Here is a 21363-nt window from a genome sequence, read left to right as displayed (position 1 = left end):
ATTACTAGTAACCCAGTTTGTCTTATTATATTTATTTCTTTATTGGCTGGCTTTGGATATATGAGATTAAAAAGTCGTTTCCATAGAAACTTTACGGCGCTGAAATCATCCAACTGTCCCAGAAACCTATGCGGTCACTGGGTCCGTGTGACGTCACCGGTTCTTTCAAACAAAATGGCGGTCGCGGTGTCGATGTTTCGGTGGCTTGATCTATTGGAAAAAGAATTTGATAAAGCTTTTGTTGACTTAGATCTCCTTTTAGGCGAGGTAGATCCAGATCAAAGTGAGATAACTTATGATGGACGACAAAAAATGACCCAGCTTTCGTCTGCTTTCGCACAACTCGTTCACAAAGCTCAGACCATCTTTCAAGGAAATGCTAAACTTGAGGTAATTCACTCCATTTTTTTATCCTAAACTTATTTGTTTTATATTTATTCATTTCCTTATTGAATTAAGACGTGAATTTATGTTTCCTGTATTATTTTGATTTAGTAAAAAGATAATTCAACAGATGTCGCCTGTCACAAGTGAATTTTACATTTTTGAATGAAAATATTTTTGAAAGTCATTTTAAACACACTCGCTAGAACCTAAAATATTTTGTTTTTTAAGTAAAGCACCAGTCATGATGCTGTCAAAATGGGAAATAACTATTATCCGTCGATATAAACTTACAAATTGTAGTTAGAACTAAATCCAATTGTGGAAATGCAATATATTACTATTAGTATTTTTACACAAGTGAATATAATAAATCCGGCGCGCTCATTGGTCAGAATTTACGTCTTATGCTGCTTTAGAAAAAATATGCAGGTGATTATAGAAAATCGCGCACGCTGATTGGTCAAGAAACTCACACTATCACACGATAATCACCTCCAGCGATAATCCAAAATGGCGGCCAGGCACTTTGTTGCTGTTACTGGAAAAAAATGTCTTCTTTTTTTCCTTTTTTTGAAAGAATCACCTGCGTATTTATACTAAAACAATTATTTGCCTCAGGCTCAGTGATTATTGGGGAATATTTACCTCACCGCTCGAAGACTTGTGTCTCGGTAAATATTCCCTGATAATCACTTCACCTTCGGCGAATAGTAAGCACACATGCATTTAAAGGACGTGTAGCTTCCTGCAAAGGCGAAAAAATAGATTTGTGCCAAAAAATACCATGCTCTTGTAAAAAAAAAGAGAAGCTGCAATTAAATTAGCCTTACAGTGACAAAATCGAATTACAGTTTCTGCTTGAACACACAGCATACTGTTAATGCAATTCACTTGAGGCATCAAGTGATATGCAAATATACACTAGTTCACAGATGATCGGTTGTCAAGCAAAGCCAATGCGTAACTAAGGAGTGTTTTTTTCTACTTTTCCGATCAAAATCATGAAAAATAAATACTAAACATTCATGTTTAAACTAAAAGAGGCTGTTTGCTGGTATTTTTGTTTGGTTTAGGCTATTTTTTTAAAAACATCCCAAAAAGTCACTTAGGCCATTTTCATTTTCACCGCTTCAATTGTTAAATATTCACCTACAGATGAATGTTTGTTGATTTGTGCCTGACTTGTAGAAATAAATAAAATTGGGGAAAAAAACTCACCAAAACAATTATTTGCCTAAGGCTCATATTCGCTTCGCCTTTGGATAATAATTTTTGATTTTTGACCAAAATTTTGATTATCTTACTGTTGTGTTATTTTTAAAACTTTATCAATTTTGAAACTGTGAGTATTTTAATCATATTTTTGAATTGGCTGAGGGGGGGGCAAAGTCGTGTTACTGTGTGCACCAAAATTATATACTTAATAAATTTCAGGAAGCACACAATATACCCTTCTCAGCCCCTCCCCATGGAAATTCCATTCCCCCTCTGTGGGGGAGGTATGGATATTTTCTGGAACTACACAGTATACCCTTCTCAGACCCTTCCCCACACTTTGGAAATTTCAATCCCCCTCTGTTAGGGGAGGTATGGATATTTTCTGGAACTACACAATATACTCTCCTCAGACCCTCCACACCCCAGCTCTTGGAAATTCCAATCCCCTTCTGTGGGGGAGGTATATGGATTTTTCCTAACTATACAACATACCTTCCTCAGACCTTCCCTTGGAAATTTCAATCTACCTCTGTGGGGGAGGGGGGGGGTATGGATATTTTCTGGAACTACACAATATACCCTCCTCAGACCCTTTCCCCACCCCTTGGAAATTCCAATCCCTCTGTGGGGGAGGTATGAATATTTTTTGGAACTACACAATATACCCTCCTCAGACCCTTTCCCCACCCCTTGGAAATTCCAATCCCTCTGTTGGGGAGGTATGAATATTTTTTGGAACTACAAAATATACCCTCCTCAGACCCTTCCCCATACTCTGGAAATTTCAATCCCCCTCTGTAAGGGAGGAATGATATTTTGAGCAATGCAGTATATCAAAAGAGATTTGATAAAGCATGTTTTGAGGCATTTTTTTATAATTATACACTGAAGATGATTGTTTTTGATTATTATTTATCTACGAGGTAAATCCTTTTTTGTTGGGCTCATTAATTGTTGAGAAGGTTTCACCTTTCACACATACCCTTCCCCTGTTCCCAATCAATAATCAATCGAATAAATAGGATGCAATCACATGATTAGATTCAATTGCATTCGGCAATCGAACGGAATAGAATGCTAAAAAAATTGTGAATTCCATTGCATTTGATCGAGCATAATTGAATGTTCGATTGTGTTCCATTTACTGATCCAATCAATCCTAAATAACAATTAAGCGTAATCAAAAATTAATGCTCGTTAGTGTTAATAATAATAATAATAAATAATTTATAATTCTTTTTCCCATAATCAGGCTGAATTGATTGCACTTCGACATGACATCGTAGAAGAACAGGCCACACGAAAAGTAATGGAGAAGGAGGTCAATAATTTATTGCTACAGTTACATGCAGTTCAATTACAGCTACATGCGTCAGCAGGAACTCATGCTGATTCTGAAACAATTAAAAACAAATTAGTAAGTATCCACTGTAAGTATAACTGTTATGAATATATCATTTACAAACTATACACCAACATTGGAAATCCTCCATTATTAATTTTGATTGTATGATTCATTCTACTGGTGCTCACCTCCTTTGTATCAGCTCCAGGATTGTTTCCTGGTGCACCATCACACTATGTTTCCTGGTACACCATCACACTATGTTTCCTGGTGCACCATAACACTATGTTTCCTGGTGCACCATCACACTATGTTTCCTGGTACACCATCACACTATGTTTCCTGGTGCACCATAACACTATGTTTCCTGGTGCACCATCACTATGTTTCCTGGTGCACTATCACACTATGTTTCCTGGTGCACCATAACACTATGTTTCCTGGTGCACCATAACACTATGTTTCCTGGTGCACCATCACACTATGTTTCCTGGTGCACCATCACACTATCCTCATACAACTCAATCCTCTGATATTTCTATTCTCAGGCTTACATCCAGGGGCAATACGACACCTAAAGTGATTGGATTTTTATAGTTTTTTTTCTTAATTGTTTGAATCAAAGCTTGTTATACTTGTATTTAGTTACTGTATCTTAAAAATTCAATCACTTCAGGTATCCTAGTGCCCTTGTTACATCTACAGTAAGAATTTGTAAAGGCTGCAAAAAGATAAAAAATAATTAATCAAATTATAATTTTATTTTTGATGTCAAAATACAATTTTTAATTTTAACTTGCAAGTGTGGATTTCAAAAGTCATATATACATTTTCTTGGATCATTTTGGTCAGTTTTTATCCATGACACTCCCTAAGAGTCCCCGCCAGACCAACACTCAGGATCTTAAAATAACTGAGGAGAAGGTGCTGCCTTCATAATAACAACTACAAACAGTTAGACCTTCACATGGCTCAGATGACCACGTAAAGTGGTGGTCCCGTCTCTCCACACTACCTCACCCTGGAACAGAGGGACGTAAAAGAACCACTGAGGACGTAAAAAAACCCAGGCAGTGACCACCCTCGGTGTCTGGCCATTACTAATGATTTCTTAATGGGTTGATTGTGGGATGGGTATGGGGATTTTATGGGGTTGGAAATTGGTGCGATGTACCTCGAAGGGGACCCTGAGTCCTATTGTGCAGCACCAGCCTATCTGCAGAATAATCTCAAATAAGAGACAAAATGTCATATTATTCCCTTGTAGACTCAAACCCATGTCTTCGGTATTCTAGTACAACATATTTTTTATCTTACAGTAGGGTCCATCGTGGACAAAAATCGATCAAGCCGATCTTAGAAACTGTGTATGATGTCCATGAAATAAAATTATTCAACTCATTTTCTTATCTTCATAGGAAAGTGAGATTTCCACATACAAGAAAGATGCTATAAAAGAAGCCAAGTTAGAAAGCGAAGTGAAAAATCTTGAAAAAGAAAACAATAATCTTAGAAAGCACATATTCTCGTTGCAAGGAGAAGTGTATGGAGCAAGGCTTGCTGCTAAATATTTAGATAAAGAGCTGGCTGGGAGGTAAGCCTAAACAACAAAATGTTTAAAATAGGCCTCTTAGAAATATCTTCTGTGAAGTTGGCTCCACATGCTACTACTACCACTACATTTGTTATGATTGTTAAGACCAAAGAACATGTTTTTCCAGTTGCCTTCACAAACCAAATTCCAATTTGATCTGTGAGTTAGCTGTGCCCTGACTTAGATCAGCCCAGAGGTCGTTTCAGGGTTCAATCTGTGAGTTAGCCGTGCCCTGACTTAGATCAGCCCAGAGGTTGTTTCAGGGTTTGATCTGTGAGTTAGCCATGCCCTGACTTAGATCAGCCCAGAGGTTGTTTCAGGGTTCTATCTGTGAGTTAGCCATGCCCTGACTTAGATCAGCCCAGAGGTTGTTTCAGGGTTCTATCTGTGAGTTAGCCGTGCCCTGACTTAGATCAGCCCAGAGGTTGTTTCAGGGTTCTATCTGTGAGTTAGCCGTGCCCTGACTTAGATCAGCCCAGAGGTTGTTTCTTGGGGTTTGAAAATAAGATAAAATACTAAATAACCTTTTTTTGAAGAGGGAAAGAAAGTATTAACCACAAAGAGTCATTTAACACACGGTCCTCTGATTTTGAGGTCGAATTGTAATTAATTAAAATGATTGAAAAAAAATATTTATTTTAGAATACAACAGATTCAACTTCTTGGTAGAGACATGAGAGGGAGTGCACACGACAAACTATGGAATCAAATAGAAGCCGAAATTCATTTACACCGACATAAAACTGTCATACGAGCATGTCGAGGCCGTAAGGATCCACATAATAAACCACCCAAGCCACCTCTACCTGATCCAAGTGAGAATGAGGATGCCAACTCCTTAAATAGAAAGCGAAGGGGTATTGGGGAGCCGAGGACAGTGGTTGTACATAAGGAAAAAAATGAAGGGTTAGGGGTATCGATAACGGTAGGTATTTTTAAATATAATCAGTGTTAGTTCTAGGTATGGGTTACTGGGTGTCAATGTAATCCCCTTTCTTACCCAGAAATGCTTCAAAAGATACTGAAAATGAGATTCCAAGAAGTATGTGAATTTCCACATTTCCCAGTACACTTAATCATCACCATCCTTCATACTGCAGTATGTTACTCTTACGTTCAGCTTGTTCATCCATTTCCAGGGAGGTAAAGAACATGGGGTTCCCATTCTCATATCTGAAATCCATGATGGAATGCCAGCATCACGGTCTGGGGGGTTATATGTAGGAGATGCTGTCCTTGCCGTCAATGGAATTGACCTTCAAGAAGCGAAGCATAATGAGGCTGTAAAGATTCTGTCTAGCGTACATGGTGATATAACCTTGGAAGTCCTTTACGTAGCACCAGATGATTCTAGTGATGAAGATGATGATGATTGGGAGGATGAAGACGCTAAGAGGTTGGTTAATAACTAATAATTGAATTTATTAATTTTGGATTTACACATGGTAGTAGAGATTGTAAATTTCCTTTAGCGACTAGAGTCAAATTGGAATTTAGAAGTCTTTTTTCGTGGGGGGAGGAAATAAATGGGAGAACCAGGAAAAAAACTTGAAGAACAGATGAGAACCAACAATCAACTCTGCTTACGAATGTTGGAGAATCTGTGCAAATCACTCCATGATGAAATATTCATGACGCAAAGCTTCTGCTCAAACGTTGATTTTTGTGACTGTCAATATGAAAGTTTTAACTATTTCGACAGCCACACACACCTAACAATTAAATTCTTTTTCAACATGTCCTAGTTATCACATTAATTGTATATTTAAACTTTATTTCAATTTGCTGTATTATTTTTGTAAGTAAATTTATGTGTGTGAATAATAAATAAGTCTCTAATAAGGAAAACTGGAGTAGGCAGTAAAATTTCATTTTTTCCTCTTATTTTATTTTTCGTTTGTTTGATTAATATAGATATAGCATGCTTGGTAAAGTAGAAGACCCTGCTACAGAACTGGCCAATGGGGATGTGTACATGACGAACTCTACTGGAGACTCTACTAGGTAAATGTTCCATTCTTTTATTGTCTATTTTATTCACCTAATAATTGACCGATTTATCATTTCTTTGTTTAACGATTGTGCCTGAAAGTTAAAGTGCTACTACGACGAAAATCGCTCAAACTTGGATTCAGCTGAAACTTCATAAGAATACTCTTTAAAGGTCCAATAATCACTGTATGAAGTGTTTTCTCGATATTAAGGACAAAAGTATGATATTTTTACGATTATTTTTTGGAGTCTGTGACGTCATACACTCAACATCGAACATCGCTCCATACATTTCTTTGTAGTTTATGATCAAAATATCAGTAGTAAACTGAGAAAGAAATACCCAAATACCCCAAAATATAAATTATAGTCACAAGTAATGTGAAATAAGCACATTAGCCACCCTTTGGGCTTTATAGGAATAAAATAAATTAAGGATTTATATACAAAGAAATATGTGTAGCAATGTTTGATGTTGAGTATATGACGTCACAGACTCCAAAAAGTAATCGTAAAAATATCATACTTTCGTCCTGAATATCGAGAAAACACTTTATACTTTGATTTTTGGACCTTTAAAGAGTATTTTTAGGAAGTTTCAGCTGAATCCAAGTTTGAGCGATTTTCGTCGTAGTAGCACTTTAAAGTTTATGCAAATCAGGATGATTTTGTATCAGATATACAACCTCCTCCTTGGACAATGATTTCTATTGTGTTTTCCTCATTAATTATTCGTGGGTTTTATGAGAAGTAGTAAAGTATAGAGGTTTAACTGTGTCCTGTGCCTATAGAACAGACCAAAGTCTAACATCCTTGGATCAAAAATTTAACCTCCCTATCTGGACTTCCTGGCCTGTAAATAACCTTTATATGTCTTTTATGTTTCAGAAGCAGACTACTAGACTCCTCTATCACACTAGAGGCAACGCTACCCTACCTACCTTCCCACCATCCTGGAGAGACAAAACCATCTACACAGACATCCACCGCAGTGATGTTATCATCAAGCACCACCTCACCTACTTCCCCTAGAAATCACAGTGCAGAGCAAATTCCTCGGAATCTATCATTACACTCATCACTCTCTAGTTCTCAGTCGTCGCTTTCTCCAGGATCAAGTCAAGGAATTAATATTGGGAGTCTGATGTCATCAGTATATGTACCGCCAGATCATTCTAAGGATGAGGAGGGAGGTGTACTGTTTTCACCAACATCATAATTCTAGTGTTAAAAATGTAAAAACTCTAGAGCCAAGTGCTTTTCAGTACCTCTCTCTCAGCTCAAGGGCAAGTTGGCAAAAGAGTGCCAGGCAGGGTACCGTTATTTGACAGTGTTGTCTATATCCACCACCTCTCCTCCCCCCACAGAAATGCAAAGTTATGCTGCTTTGTACCTCCCTGGTACTCTGGTTTGTTGTTCTTGAGCTTTGGCTGATAATTAACAAGAAAGGGGAACTTGTGCAATACAAAATAGGCCAATAAGTAGACATCATCATTCTCCATAGCACTTGACTCAAAAACCTTGGGGGTGGGGCTAGCTGTTAATAGAGAGGTTAAGCTTCTCGTTTACAGCAAACGTGAAACGTCAGTTGACCATTAAAAAATTCTTTGAAATTAGTGAAAAGGAATCACAAAAATCCCCAAGTAGTAGATAAACAAAAGAATACTTGTCTTTATCAGGAAGGTTTGCAAAAGGTTACATGAATTGTAGGGAAACAATGAAAACGTGGTCACGTTTGCCATTTGCGGGAAGAAAAAACAGGGTTCTTAATCTGCCTAATATGACAAATCTTGGACCAAATTTCTTGACTCAGAGTAGTAGTACTTTGTTTATAGTAAAAGTAAAATAACTGGCTATGAGTCAAGCATCCAACCCCTTTGGCTCTAGAATTGATTGACAGGCCAATTGCATCTTTTTACTACCACTACCAGAATGCTTTACAAACTTTCTTTCTTATTCAAATATGTATTCCCTGTGACAATAGTAGGACAATTGGTGCTAATGAACTGAATGAAAGAAAGTGTGCAAGGGATTCTAGTAGTGGTTGGGTGGTATATGAATGTGCTGATTAAGACAAAGGTTGCGACAGGTAAATTGGTGATAGACTATTGTCAATCAAATATATCATAGAGTAAGTTACCACTGTTTTCACTACTTCGCTCTGGTCAAGACAAACACCATAACAGGTAAATCTGCAATATACTAGTGTCAATCAAATCATAGAGTATATGGCCTTAGCAGATTCAATAATTTTTTAGTGATTTGGTGAGGTGATTGCTTAAAACACTGATATTTCTGATATAAGTATTTTATCGCAATTCATGTTTTGTCTTCAGTGCTTTCTATGTTTGTTCTGCAATCTTTTTCAAAATTAATTAATGATTTAAGTATAGAATGAAGTAGAATTCCTTGAAGATTAGAAAATATTTTGATGAAAGTGGAAATCATACTATAAATGTTCAAGAATTCTTAAGCACACTTTAAATAGATATATATTTGGTCAAAATAACTCTTATGGTTAAGATAAAATGTTCAAGAATTCTTATGCGCACTTCACAATATAGATATATATTTGGTCAAAATAACACTTATGTTTAAAATAAGTGTTCCATGGAACTTCCAATTTCCTAGCAACTAGAGCAAGGAAATGGAATTTTTCGAGTTGTATTTACGGTACTAATATTGTTAAAAAAAACAATTTTTGACTAAAATATTTGCATCAAACAATTGGAAATAAGAAAATGGGAACCTCAGGAAATGGGATCTCGAGATTACTCCCGTTAGGGGAAGGGAAGGAAAGGGAATAAGAAAGACAATATTTTTGGAGGTCCAAAATTTGGCAACGGCTTGAAAATTGAAAGAAATAGACACAAAATACAATCGACTGTAAAATTGTATATTTACATTCATAATGGATTTTATGAGCAAATTATTAAAGATTAAAACTATGTTGTTTCAATCTTTCTTTCTTTCTTTACAAGTTTAAATTTAGATACTTTAATGCTTCAAAGTTTGAGTTATATTTTCTAATAATCTTTATTATCAAGCTTAATTATTTCTTCTTCCACTTTTGCTTTTTCACAAATTTTAATTTTCTTAACTTGAGTATTCTATTTTTTTTCATTTTCTTCTATTTGCCTTTCATTGATTGTCATTCAGTATATTTCTTTTTTGCCATCTCATTTCCTAAATTTTTTTGTCATGAATATTTATTCACAGCTCATAAACTTCAAAGTCAAAATCCATTACAGCTGCCGATCTTGTTTCTAGATATATTGTAATAAACAACAGATGTTTCCGTCCAAAAATTTGAATTCCAAATGTTCCAATTAATATAAACAATTTGAAGGCCCCACTTTAATAAGATTCACTGAGTTTTAAGCTAAGAAGTTAATGCCATCTCCGTTTTTTGATTGGTCGAAAAAAAAAATTTCACAGTTAATAATTGTTTCATTTGAGTCTCCAAAACCCGCCCTCACTTTACTGTAAAAGCTCATCTGTTCTCTCTTAACACTGTATATATGATACAACTGAGTACAAGTTGACTTAATACTTAGACACTTAGGACTCAACAAAAATTATGTTGGCTCGTTTGCTCTCAAAGAAACCAGTTTTCTTTTTATACCTTGCAACTTTGATTCTTACATATCTAAGTTTATTCGAATGTAGTGAAGTGGACCAGAACAAAAAGAAAGGACACTTGGAGCCAATTTTTTCCTACGGTAAACGTCACCAAGTTGAAGTCTTTGAAGGATTTCCAACTCCAAAACAGTTCTTCCAAGACTTCGTGTCTCCATCGAAACCAGTCTTATTCAAAGACGCAGCTAAGCGTTCTCCTGCCTACAAGTTATGGAACGATGAATATTTTCTTTCGTACCCAGAAAGCCGAGAATATATCGTGACAGTTGAGACGAAAAAGAAAGAAAACAGAAGTCAACCAGCAAACGATGTACCCTTCAGCACATACTTAAAACACTACAGAAAGAAAGACGTTTATATGGTCAATAGTGTGCCTAATTTTCTAAGGTAAGAAACTAGAGAAAATAAGTCTTATGATCGCTTATTATTTTCAACTTTAAAGCTTAGATTTTCTAGAAGATATTTAATTCTAAAACTTAGAAATGTTGTACAATGTTAGCCCTCCCCCTTCTCAAGGGTCTTTGTTTACATCCAGAAAAGCGACTTGATTTCGACCTCTAAATTCAATACTGTATTCTAGTTTGTATAAAAGCATTTAAATAAGAGGATATTTCATATTATAGTTTAATTCTTTATCAAAAAGGTTTATTTTTCCCTCGATTAATGAATTTGAAGTTTAACTTCCGGTTTAAAATTCCCCTTCGTTGATTCGTTCCTTCGAAGTTTCTTTTTTTTTTTTTGCCAGGTGGTGGCAGAATTTACTATGAAATTGGCACGTATGTTTAAGTTTCCTTTAGCACTAGAACTCTTAATATTTTTTCAGCTAACAATGCTGAATTTTGTGGATATTTTTGAATTTGTAATTTTCCTGCTGTCTCATTAAAATCCAGTAGGGGAGGGGTGGTAGAGTGCATTCAGTCACCTGTTGAATAGTTAGATAAATGTGTCTAACCTAGATAACTATTTAGTTGACGTCACCTAAAATAGTAAAAGCACGCCAAATAACGGTCATGCTAATCTGGGGGATTGTTTTACAAGAGAATGAGTGAATAGACATTCATTTGTATCATCATTTCTCCCCCTGATCTCAGTAGCTGTTTACTCGTGGGTGACATCAACTGTTCAACAGTTTGACTGAATGCACTCTAGAGAAGAGCTCTTATTTATCTAACCAGGGACCGCGGAGATTACTCCCCTTTGTGCAGAGGCTTCAAATTTTCATCTCCATTGACTCCCACCCTCTAAGTAATTACAGACAAATAGAAATATTATTATTCATTATAATATATTTAATTTATTATTGACAAAATGAAAATTAATAACTTGATTGTTTTATAAAAAGTAACAATTTCGGAGAGTTATTTTTACATAATTGTTATTTTTTACATTTATTTAAGATAACCTCATACTAGAAAAGTCCATTAAAAACACATGTTTAACTTCCTTGAAATTGATTCTTTAAGTGCTAAAAATTAAGGCTACCTTTTCTCACAGTTCCTGTTATTTTTCTTTTAATTAATGAAGGAAGGATGTTCTAGTTCCTTCTTGCTTGGCTTGTGAGAACATGATCCATGAAAACTTGTTGTATAATGTGAGTACAAAGAAATCCCTAGAGAAATAGAGTGCATTTAGGAAGTGCTAAGATAATTCAAATTTTAATTAGGTAGTTCCAGAAAATATGCATTCCTCCCCCACAGAGGATCATTGCAATTTCCAAGGGTTGGGGAGGGTCTTAGGAGGGTATATTGTGTAGTACCAGAAAATATCCATACCTCCCCCACAGAGGGATTGGAATTTCCAAGGGGTGGGGAAAGGGTCTGAGGAGGGTATATTGTGTAGTTCCAGAAAATATCCATACCCCCCCACAGAGGTAGATTAGAATTTGCAAGGGGTGGGGAGGGGGTGGGGAGGGGCTGAGGAAGGTATGTTGTATAGTTCCAAGAAATATCCATACTCTACCATTATATCCTTACCATTATATTTACTACTATGCTATTCTTTATCATAGATGATGTGGATGAGTAATGGTGGAACTAAGTCTGTATTGCACAATGACTATGCTGAGAACTTAAACTGTGTCTTCAGAGGAAGCAAGAGGTTCTTTATCGTGGATAAGAAATACATGGATCTGGTAACCTGATATCCGTTTTGTTGTTTAATTTTCCAATTTTCTTCCATAAAAACACTATAATTTTGTTCTTTCTCTGACTCCCCCCAACCTCCACCCCTCAAAAATTCAAAATTCCTTTGGGAGGGAGGGAGGGTATGGATTATTTTATGGAACTAAACAATACAGACAGCAAGTTACTCTGTTGCAAGAACTTTCCAAAATTGTGACATAGGTAGTTGTGAATTTCCGAGGGCTTGGGTACTCCTCAGCTTCTTCTATGCTCTGTAAAACTTAAAAAACAGCTGATTGCTCTCTAAAAGATTTCCTCAATTCTAGATCAATGTAACAGATCTGGGATACTCAAGTGTGGATGTTGACAGGTAAGCCAGAATAGACTGATCATGATGCATTGTGGTCTAGCTTGGGTGAAAACAATATTATATAAGGCATGGTGATGTTTGTATTGAAGCTAAACCACCATGTTCACTATCCCATGAAAAGTCCATGTCAAAAATATGCAATCCATTGTTTTCTCATTTCAGGCCATATGTCATTATCTTGAGTATTGTTTCTTTGTTTATCAGTGACGCTGGAGAAGATAAATTAATATGCATGAAACTTGAGCAAAGAATTTTATTCTCAAGGGATAGGCTGATTCCATAAGTCGTAGTTTTCGCTCCTTTGTGGGTTGTGCCGCTCAACCTATGTGTTAGCGATATCCAGAATTGACAACAGAGCGAAAACATGGAATCAGTCTACTCAAGGGAATGACACATGAATTTTTATTAGTCCCTAGAAAAAAAGAAAAGAATACCATTAAGATATATATGCTCTCCAATCTCAAGATTCCTCTTTAGAGGAGGTATGGATTTTTTGGAAGTAAAATCATTGTTGTTCATTTTCATTAGGGTTGACCTCGATCAGTACCCAGGTCTATACAACATGGAACATTATGAGGTGACAATCAATCCTGGCGACTGTCTGTATGTTCCCTTCCTTTGGTAAGTTACCTTTGTGTGGACAAAAGTTCCCTAGGGGTGTAGGGTGGGGTAGGTACCTTGATCAATCCTGGTGACTGTCTGTATGTTCCCTTCCTTTGGTAAGTTACCTTTGTGTGGACAAAAGTTCCCTAGGGGTGTAGGGTGGGGTAGGCACCTTGATCAATCCTGGTGACTGTCTGGTGACTGTCTGTATGTTCCCTTTACACCCTAAACCCCATGTCTGCTCCTTATATATTGGGTGCTTTAGGTTAAGGGCATTAGGAGTACATTAGGAGTACCTTCACATGACATCATTTCACATGCTTGGTAGATAAAGTGTTGTCTTACACGTAGAGTTCATCAAACGATAACATTATTGCAAGTAGAGCCATAGATGACGTCATTTCATCACTGGGTAGAAGTAGAAATGATGATGCCTTTTTCGTCAGTGGGATTCATCAGATGATGTCACATTTTGACTCTTAAATTACCGAAATGACGTAATCTTAAGATGCATTTAGATGACGTCATGATGATGTGACATCATTTTTACACGTAGGGTGCATTTTTCGTCAGTGGGATTCATCAGATGATGTCACATTTTGACTCTTAAATTACCGAAATGACGTAATCTTAAGATGCATTTAGATGACGTCATGATGATGTGACATCATTTTTACACGTAGGGTGCATCAGGTGACGTCATTCAATCACAACATAGCAGTCAACATATGGTGGAAAAACAAGGCGGAAGTAGACTTTGATCACTGCGATCCTGATGCTAACCTGACTCTAAAAGATGTGACGTTTGTCGGGTTCGACAAAATCTACGATGCAGAGCATAAAATGATCAGGTAACTGAAAACCAATTGAATTCACTTCCAGAATAAATGACCGTGCCGTGACCAACACCTTGCATTTTGATTGGATGAACGATAAAAACTTATTATCGGTTGTCACCACCGCAAATACAGCAGTGGCGCAGCTAAACGGGATAGAAAGGATGTGATTGTGCTGTGCCTGTGATTGGTTCTACGGATGTCGTCAATAGGATTATTCGGCTCGGCAATAAGATTTTCCATATTTAGATCACGTGTCATTTTCTTTAAAATAAGATTCTTTGTTTGAGTGAGTTGTAGTATCCAAATTCTTGTGACTTCTCATGCGCAACCACTTAACAAAGAAATGATACTCTAGGGAATGACATGTGGTCTGAAATATGGGAAAAGTTTATCTTCTCAAACTCATTACCGGTAAAGAGAGAGAAAGAGATAATATTCAGTGGAAGGTGGTCTTAAATGGATAAAGGCATTATAGTGTACTATGGGTAAGAAGAAGTTATAGTCGAAGTTTGAGAAAACAAGGAACCTTTTTTTAGAAAAAATTGTAATCGTAGGTCATAATTACCTACTCGATCGTTAAAATTTGATGATATTTCTTGACAGAGGGAGACTGAACCACAGAATCAAAACCAAGGGACCAATGAGATTTGAAGATTTGATGGAAGTCATTATAGAGGTACTATTTTTAACATGTACTTGCTCAGGTCAGACGTCGGACTTCACATGAACCGAACCTAAAATGAGACAAGGGATAACAAGACGGTCTTCTTTGATGTCATTAGGTTCGGCTCACATGATGTTCGGAGTTTGACCTTAGTCTAACATTCATACTGAATAAAATTTTCTAGGGGACAAAGTATTTGGACCGGCAAAAAAAAAAAAAAAAGAAAGGTACAAGTCCGAAAGTGTTAAAGCATTGCACCCAAAAGGAGCGCGCATTGAGCAGCTAGGACTTAAAACAGAAGAAGCAAGTTATCCTTCCAAAAAAAAATCAATCTTTCCTGGAAATTGTCGATGTTTTTCAAAGTCGTTGCCTTGAGACGTGGCTTCGTTATTTGTTATTCTCACTATTTCCCCTTTTCTCCTGAAACAGGCAGGCGATCTTGTGGAACCTGATTCACAAATGGACGGCAAGATAAGAGAACTCATGAAAAAGGTTTGCACAGGAACTTATGCTTTTCTTGGTTTTCATTAACGAGGAAAAAACACCTCTTTGCCCTGAGGAAGAGAGTAGATTAGAGTGCATCACATCGGCAGCTGGATTATCTAAGCCTGTTTTGCGCACAGGAACTTACGAATTTCTGGGTTTTCATTAAACGAGGGAAAAAGCACCCGCGAGAAGCATCTTCACGATGACGCCTGATGACAAGTCAGGGGATCGAACCCAAGTCCACAGCAGTGAGAGGCGGTATAATGGAGACCTTTAGCATGACGTTCTTGCTAGCCCCGCAAACTCAAATTTGCAATCGCACGTCAGGCGTCTTCCGTCAAACTTTACATTTGAGTAAGGCGTCATAAAAAAGTTGTCGCTGGAAGAGCCGCCATATTGAATTTCATTGATGTTAAGTGTTTTTCCATGTTGGCGGGCGTGTTTCTGGGCCAGCTGATTCCTAGCCGTTAGCGGTAAACCTGATGCTACGGGTCTCTATTAGCAATGTACATACACGCAATGTCTGTGCTACGTCAGGTTTTCTTTATCTTTTCCCGTATTGTTTTTAATTTTCATAACAATTTTGAACTTTTCTTCCAGGTTTTTGTTATCTTAGACGTAGATCCAACAGATGGTGTGATTACTAAGAAAGAGCTGGACATCCTAAGCCAAGATGTAAGAGAACCACTATTAATTTGCTGCTCCAGTGATACGAGGCACCAGTACTCATGCTTTTCTAAATAAGTAATGCCGAATTTAATGTAAAAAATATTCAATCTGAACAACAGCACTAGACAAACATTACCATTGTGATATAAATTTGCCAACATTATCGCGATAGTTTTTGCCAGGTTGCCTTCTTTCATCAGCAAATCGATCTAACAGAAAATGAAATCCTTCCCTTAATCAGATCCCCAAAGGGCCCTCAAACTGAATCCTGTTTTCTCACAGAACTTGGAGACCATTCGAAACCTGTTCAACGAAGTCATTGAGCTGCAACAGCAGCAGGAAAATACAAACCTACCACCCCCTGTCAAAAGAGAATTGGCTGACGAACAGCTGCCTCCTGATTGGTCAAAAGAGGAAAGACAAGGTGAGGATGAGTGGGAGGAAAATGATCTAACGGACTTGTGGGATGATGCAGACGGCGATCACTGGCCTCCAGCTGGCGGCGCGCTTGTTGAACCAGAAATAGAACCAAGTGCGGAAAAAGAAGAATTATGATAAATCATCTTTCTCGTTGACTCCGATAATATCTTGGCACTGTAGTATAAAAAATAAATAAAGCATGGCTTGTAAAAGAAATATTTATAGATAAAAATTCAAAATATTTTTACATTGCATACATTATAAGTTATTTTACTATTAAAGCTACCCATTTGTCTTTTTTGAATTTTAAAGAAGGACAGGAAACGAGCTTATCATGCATTGAATTGTGGGATATTTTGGGAAACCGAGGTGAAACAGCTCCGCCATCTTTTATCCCATAATATATACAGGCCCATAATCCTTTGCCAGTTTATCTTTAAACGTTGAACAGGGGAACTTTAAAAAATTGTAAAAAAATAAAATTGTAGAATGCTGTTAGAATCATATTCATTAAAAATCTATCTACAAGATTGAATATACGAAATATATTCATGTGAAGTACGACTTTTGACCTTGCGTGTGCACGTACCGAGCCGTGGCGGAGCCAAGTCGCCGGAGTCGGAGCATTTTGATTGGATAAGTAGTACCCTTGCGCGGTGTGATAGGTTCAACAGTCAATCCATGACCATGCCGTGTGCCGTGCTATGCCTTTTCACAATCACACTAAGTCTAATCTTCGTAATAGCGAACTCACCCAGTGGGCAATAGAACGAAGAACACCATATAAGGCATGATAAACAAAAAATGTTTGTATTGAAGCTAGACCACAATGCACTATGTTCGTTATCTCAGAAAAGGTCTGGTTGTGGACCACAGGTAGACCAAATCTTTGTTTGTCTAGAGACTGTTCAAAAGAGCAACAAGTTTCGAGTTTTTTTCTTGCTTTTTTGAAAACATTCCCTAGATTAATGGTATTTTTCGCATATTAAAGTATTCAACATTATTTAGATATTACTGGCTTCACTAAGTGGATAAAAGTTTTTGAACCTCATTATCTGCTCGGCCACATGTTGGTCAAACGCTGACCACCATGTGCTATATTGAAACTTGCAATTCAGCTGATAAACATTCCGTACGAGACATGAAAAGACGTCAAGTGTAAAGCAGTACAGCAATTAACTAAACGCCATTTTGAATCTTAAAACCCCCAAACTCTATTAATATTCCCGCTAAAACCTGACAAAACAGGCGCCTTGCACGTCCATGACTTTCGCCAACTCTACTGACCAATCAGTGAGCCGCTACCCTCGCGAAATATGCACGTGATTTCTCACGCGTTTTGGCAAGTTCTTCACGTGATAATTCAACTCATCACCTGATAGGATAAAAGGCTTGATTGACATCACATGGTTGCTGCATTCACTTGGGTTCTCGACAGTGCAGCCTTGCTTCGCTCCTGACTTCATCTTGGTGAGTATTACTTAAATTTATCTATATTTATACCGTTTTCTTTAACTAAAAAATGCTTATTTTCGGCTAACTAAAAGCATAATAGAAGTATTTCGATGTTTTAAGAAATCCTTGGGTGAACTGATACTCGAAATCTTTGTAAACTCGAGTTTGAGCAAGACCTATACCCTAACATTCGGGATGCGTTGCGAGTCGTAAAGCGCAATATTTTCAAAAGGTTCTTCTCTTTCGTTTGTTTAAACTTATTAGCCTGGAAAACAAAGCTTTAAGATCATCTCCCTGATATACAGACTTTTTCTTTGATATTTCTTAACTCAAAATTCGAGCTGTAAAGTTCTACCTTGAATTTTTGAAATTCCCGCCAAAGGTTCGAATTTTCAAGTCAAAAGTAGTTCATAAAAATTCACAAAATATATAGTATTTTCTTTTCACTATAACGTTGGTTTGTGCATTAGATTTATTTATATTTTCTCAATTTCCAGGAGCTCAAAGTTCAAGCAAGTCGTCCACCTTCATTCCTCTATGGCGCCACATGACAAAGAACATGCACCACGACGTCGAAGAAGTAAGTTTTTACTCCCTTTTTTGGCGTTTTAAAGTTTTTTTGTTTTTTTGTTGTTTTTTTGGGTTTGGGGGGGGGGGGGGGGGGTTGCATACCAGTATACCAGTGTCTATTTATTTGAGTTGCCAGTTTATTCATTGATTCTTTCTCTTTTACAGGAACCTAATTTTCAAACCGTCCACCTTCCTTGACTCTACCACTAGGCGTGACCACATGGCAGCTTCATGACAACCAATGCGTGAGTTTTTTTAGCCTAGAGGACCATCTTTATTTTTTAAAAGCTAGAAATTTGCGGCTATCTTTGAGTATTTATAGATAGATAGTTTCCTTTTATTTAACGAGGGTGAAATTCTTTTAGTTATGAAGCATGAACGTTAAAATAATTAAATGATTTAACTAGTTAATTAATTTATTCAACGCGGGTGAAATTCTTTCAGTTCTAAACTGAATTTCCGATTAATTGTTGTCATTTGGAGCCCTAAATTCTAATTCCTATTCGATAAAACTACGAGTTTTGGTTATTTTTTTGTAGCTTTTGGTCTTCGATTATATTATTCTTATATGTATTTAAAAACTCGGTTGCGCTTACTAAGCATTCCTTCGTCCTCAACCAAACATAACTACCCGTACAATTAATTTAATCTCTATATGATTCGTCTGTGACTTAGTATATAATTCGTATAGGAATGTAAGTATTTTATGGTTTGACGATACACAAAAAGTCCGTGGTGAATTTTAGTTTGCGGATTGGATCTTGTGGATTTTGGTTTGCGCATGCGCTGGTTGTCCGCAGTTCGAGTATTTGTCTTTAGTTTTGTTATTCGTTTAAAATCTCTGATTTTATTGTTTTGATTTGTTGTTTCGACCATCTGGAGATTTTGGAATTTTTATCATGAGCAAGTTAGGTTAGGGGTGGCATCGAATATAATTCTGACGACATTTCAGTACGAGTTTTGAAGGCATCGTTCTCTGTGTTTCCGATAAATTCTTTTTATTGGAATTTGCCTGACAAGAAAGTTTTGGTTTCAACGATTAAAGTTTGTTTTTCATCGATTCGGGTTTTCAACGAATCCGGCAACTTGTTTTCTATCGAATTATGTTGGTTTTCAACGAATTGATTGGTTTACGAAGAAGTCATTAATGGACAATGACGAAGTCATTGGTTCAGCCCTACTCCCTGGTTCAGTACGATGAAGAAGACCATTGTTTTTCAAAGAAGTGGCATTGATTTTCAACACATCTTTTTTGGTTTTCAACGACAACCTTTTTTTGGTCTTCAACGTACCTTTTTTGGTCTTCAACGCACTTGTGTTTTGGTATTCAACGTACCTTTTTTTGGTCTTTAACGTACCTTTTTTTTGGTCTTTAACGTACCTTTTTTTTTTGGTCTTCAACGCATACAATTTTATTGGTTTTCAACGCCAATCATTTTTTGGTCTTCAACGTACTTTTTTTTGGTCTTCAACGCATGCAACTTTATTGGTTGTCAACAAATCTTTGGCTTTCAACGCATCTTTTTTTGGTCTTCAATACAACTTGTTTTGGTCTTCAATGCATCTTTTTTGGTTTTCAACGTATCTATGGTCTTCAACGCATCTTTGGTTTTTTGACGCAACTCGTTTTGGTTTGGGACGCATCTTTTTTTTGGTTTTCGACGCAACTTGTTTTGGTTTTCGACGCAACTTGTTTTGGTTTTCGACGCAACTTGTTTTAGTTTGGGACGCATCTTTTTTTTTGGTTTTCGACGCAACTTGTTTTAGTTTGGGACGCATCTTTTTTTTGGTTTTCGACGCAACTTGTTTTGGTTTTCGACGCAACTTGTTTTGGTTTGGGACGCATCTTTTTTTTGGTTTTCGACGCAACTTGTTTTGGTTTGGGACGCATCTTTTTTTTGGTTTTCGACGCAACTTGTTTTGGTCTTCAACGGATCATTTTTTGGTTTTCAACGAATCATTAATCTATAAATCTTCAATGATTTAATTCTTTGTTTGGTATATGATGGGTGTTATTTGCTGAAGTACAACTTTTTAGTAGTTTTGTGGGGAGCTGGAAAGTGTAATTGGCTAGTAATTGCCTCTACAACTCAAAATTGGCTTTAGTATCAGTAACGTTGTACCCTGCTGGCAGAGTCTCCTTTCAATTTTTCTCTCGCTCGGGGAAAATTAAAAGGAGACTCTGCCAGCAGAGTAAGTACCGTTCAATTCAGATTAGTCTATGAATGACTGGTAATTGACATGTAATTGGCTATTTTTATTATTATTTTTAATTGGCCTCTGATTGAATCCAATAGTAAGATTGGCAGTTTTTAAAGCAATATTTGATTGGCTATTTACTGATTGGCAGATGCTTGTAAATTCCACCCCAAACTCAGTAGTGTACGAGGGCACGCTTGGGTAAAACCCAAGAGGACTGGGTGCGAATCCCGGCTGAGTTAAGTGGTAGAAAACAAGACATTTGCGGAATTTCAATGAAATATTATTCCACGAAAAAATTATAAATTTGAAATTCTCGACTTTCACATCTCCATAATGCCTTGCGTCTTTGGGGGGTAACCACTCAAAAAACTGTCCCAAATTGAAAGGTTTCTTAATTGAATTTATACTATACCTGCTTTTATCTGTACAATACTGATTATCAAGTTATTTTTGCGTGTACAGATCATGAAGAGTTTTGGTCTTACAGAAAATGTATTGACTTACGAAAAATGTTTTTAAATTTACCTTAAACGTCTTCAAGCTTCTATCTTTTTCTGTTTTTTACTTCATTTTATCTTTGAATACCAAACAAGGTATTTTCAACATTGTCTGATCAGCCTTCAGCAAAATAAGTGGGTTTCTACCCTCTGGTCACCCCCCAATGACGCAAAGGATGATGGGGATGTGAAAGTCGAGAATTGGCTGATTGGAAAAGAGGAGAGACTGATTTAAAAATGCTTTAGTGAAATCTGTTTCTGTTAGGTAATAAGATTACTATTTTTTCATAGTT

The 21363-nt window shown here is 36.8% G+C and overlaps 2 protein-coding genes across 2 annotated transcripts; both read left to right on the top strand.

Moving 5' to 3' along the window:
* The first annotated feature begins 170 nt into the window (after positions 1-170).
* Positions 171-9484, top strand: LOC116298995 (Golgi-associated PDZ and coiled-coil motif-containing protein-like). The gene is made up of 7 exons (XM_089038267.1): positions 171-390; positions 2858-3022; positions 4369-4544; positions 5187-5469; positions 5684-5940; positions 6459-6548; positions 7425-9484. The coding sequence occupies exons 1-7, from the start codon at positions 175-177 to the stop codon at positions 7753-7755; spliced, it is 1518 nt and encodes a 505-aa protein (XP_088894393.1). The 5' UTR covers positions 171-174; the 3' UTR covers positions 7756-9484.
* Positions 9485-9994: 510 nt separating this feature from the next.
* Positions 9995-16890, top strand: LOC116298998 (tRNA wybutosine-synthesizing protein 5). The gene is made up of 10 exons (XM_031707601.2): positions 9995-10562; positions 11700-11766; positions 12184-12306; positions 12622-12665; positions 13194-13286; positions 13952-14119; positions 14711-14783; positions 15201-15263; positions 15858-15932; positions 16209-16890. Exons 1-10 carry the CDS (start codon positions 10117-10119, stop codon positions 16479-16481), a joined length of 1425 nt encoding a protein of 474 aa, XP_031563461.1. The 5' UTR covers positions 9995-10116; the 3' UTR covers positions 16482-16890.
* The last annotated feature ends 4473 nt before the right edge of the window (positions 16891-21363 follow it).

Source organism: Actinia tenebrosa, unplaced genomic scaffold, assembly GCF_029948245.1.
Source record: "Actinia tenebrosa isolate PJP-AT-01 unplaced genomic scaffold, QUT_ActTen_1.0 PGA_scaffold5__44_contigs__length_20552954, whole genome shotgun sequence".
NCBI lineage: Eukaryota > Metazoa > Cnidaria > Anthozoa > Actiniaria > Actiniidae > Actinia > Actinia tenebrosa.
The sequence above is the reverse complement of the archived record's forward strand: the minus strand, read 5'-3'. Positions and strand labels throughout refer to the sequence as shown.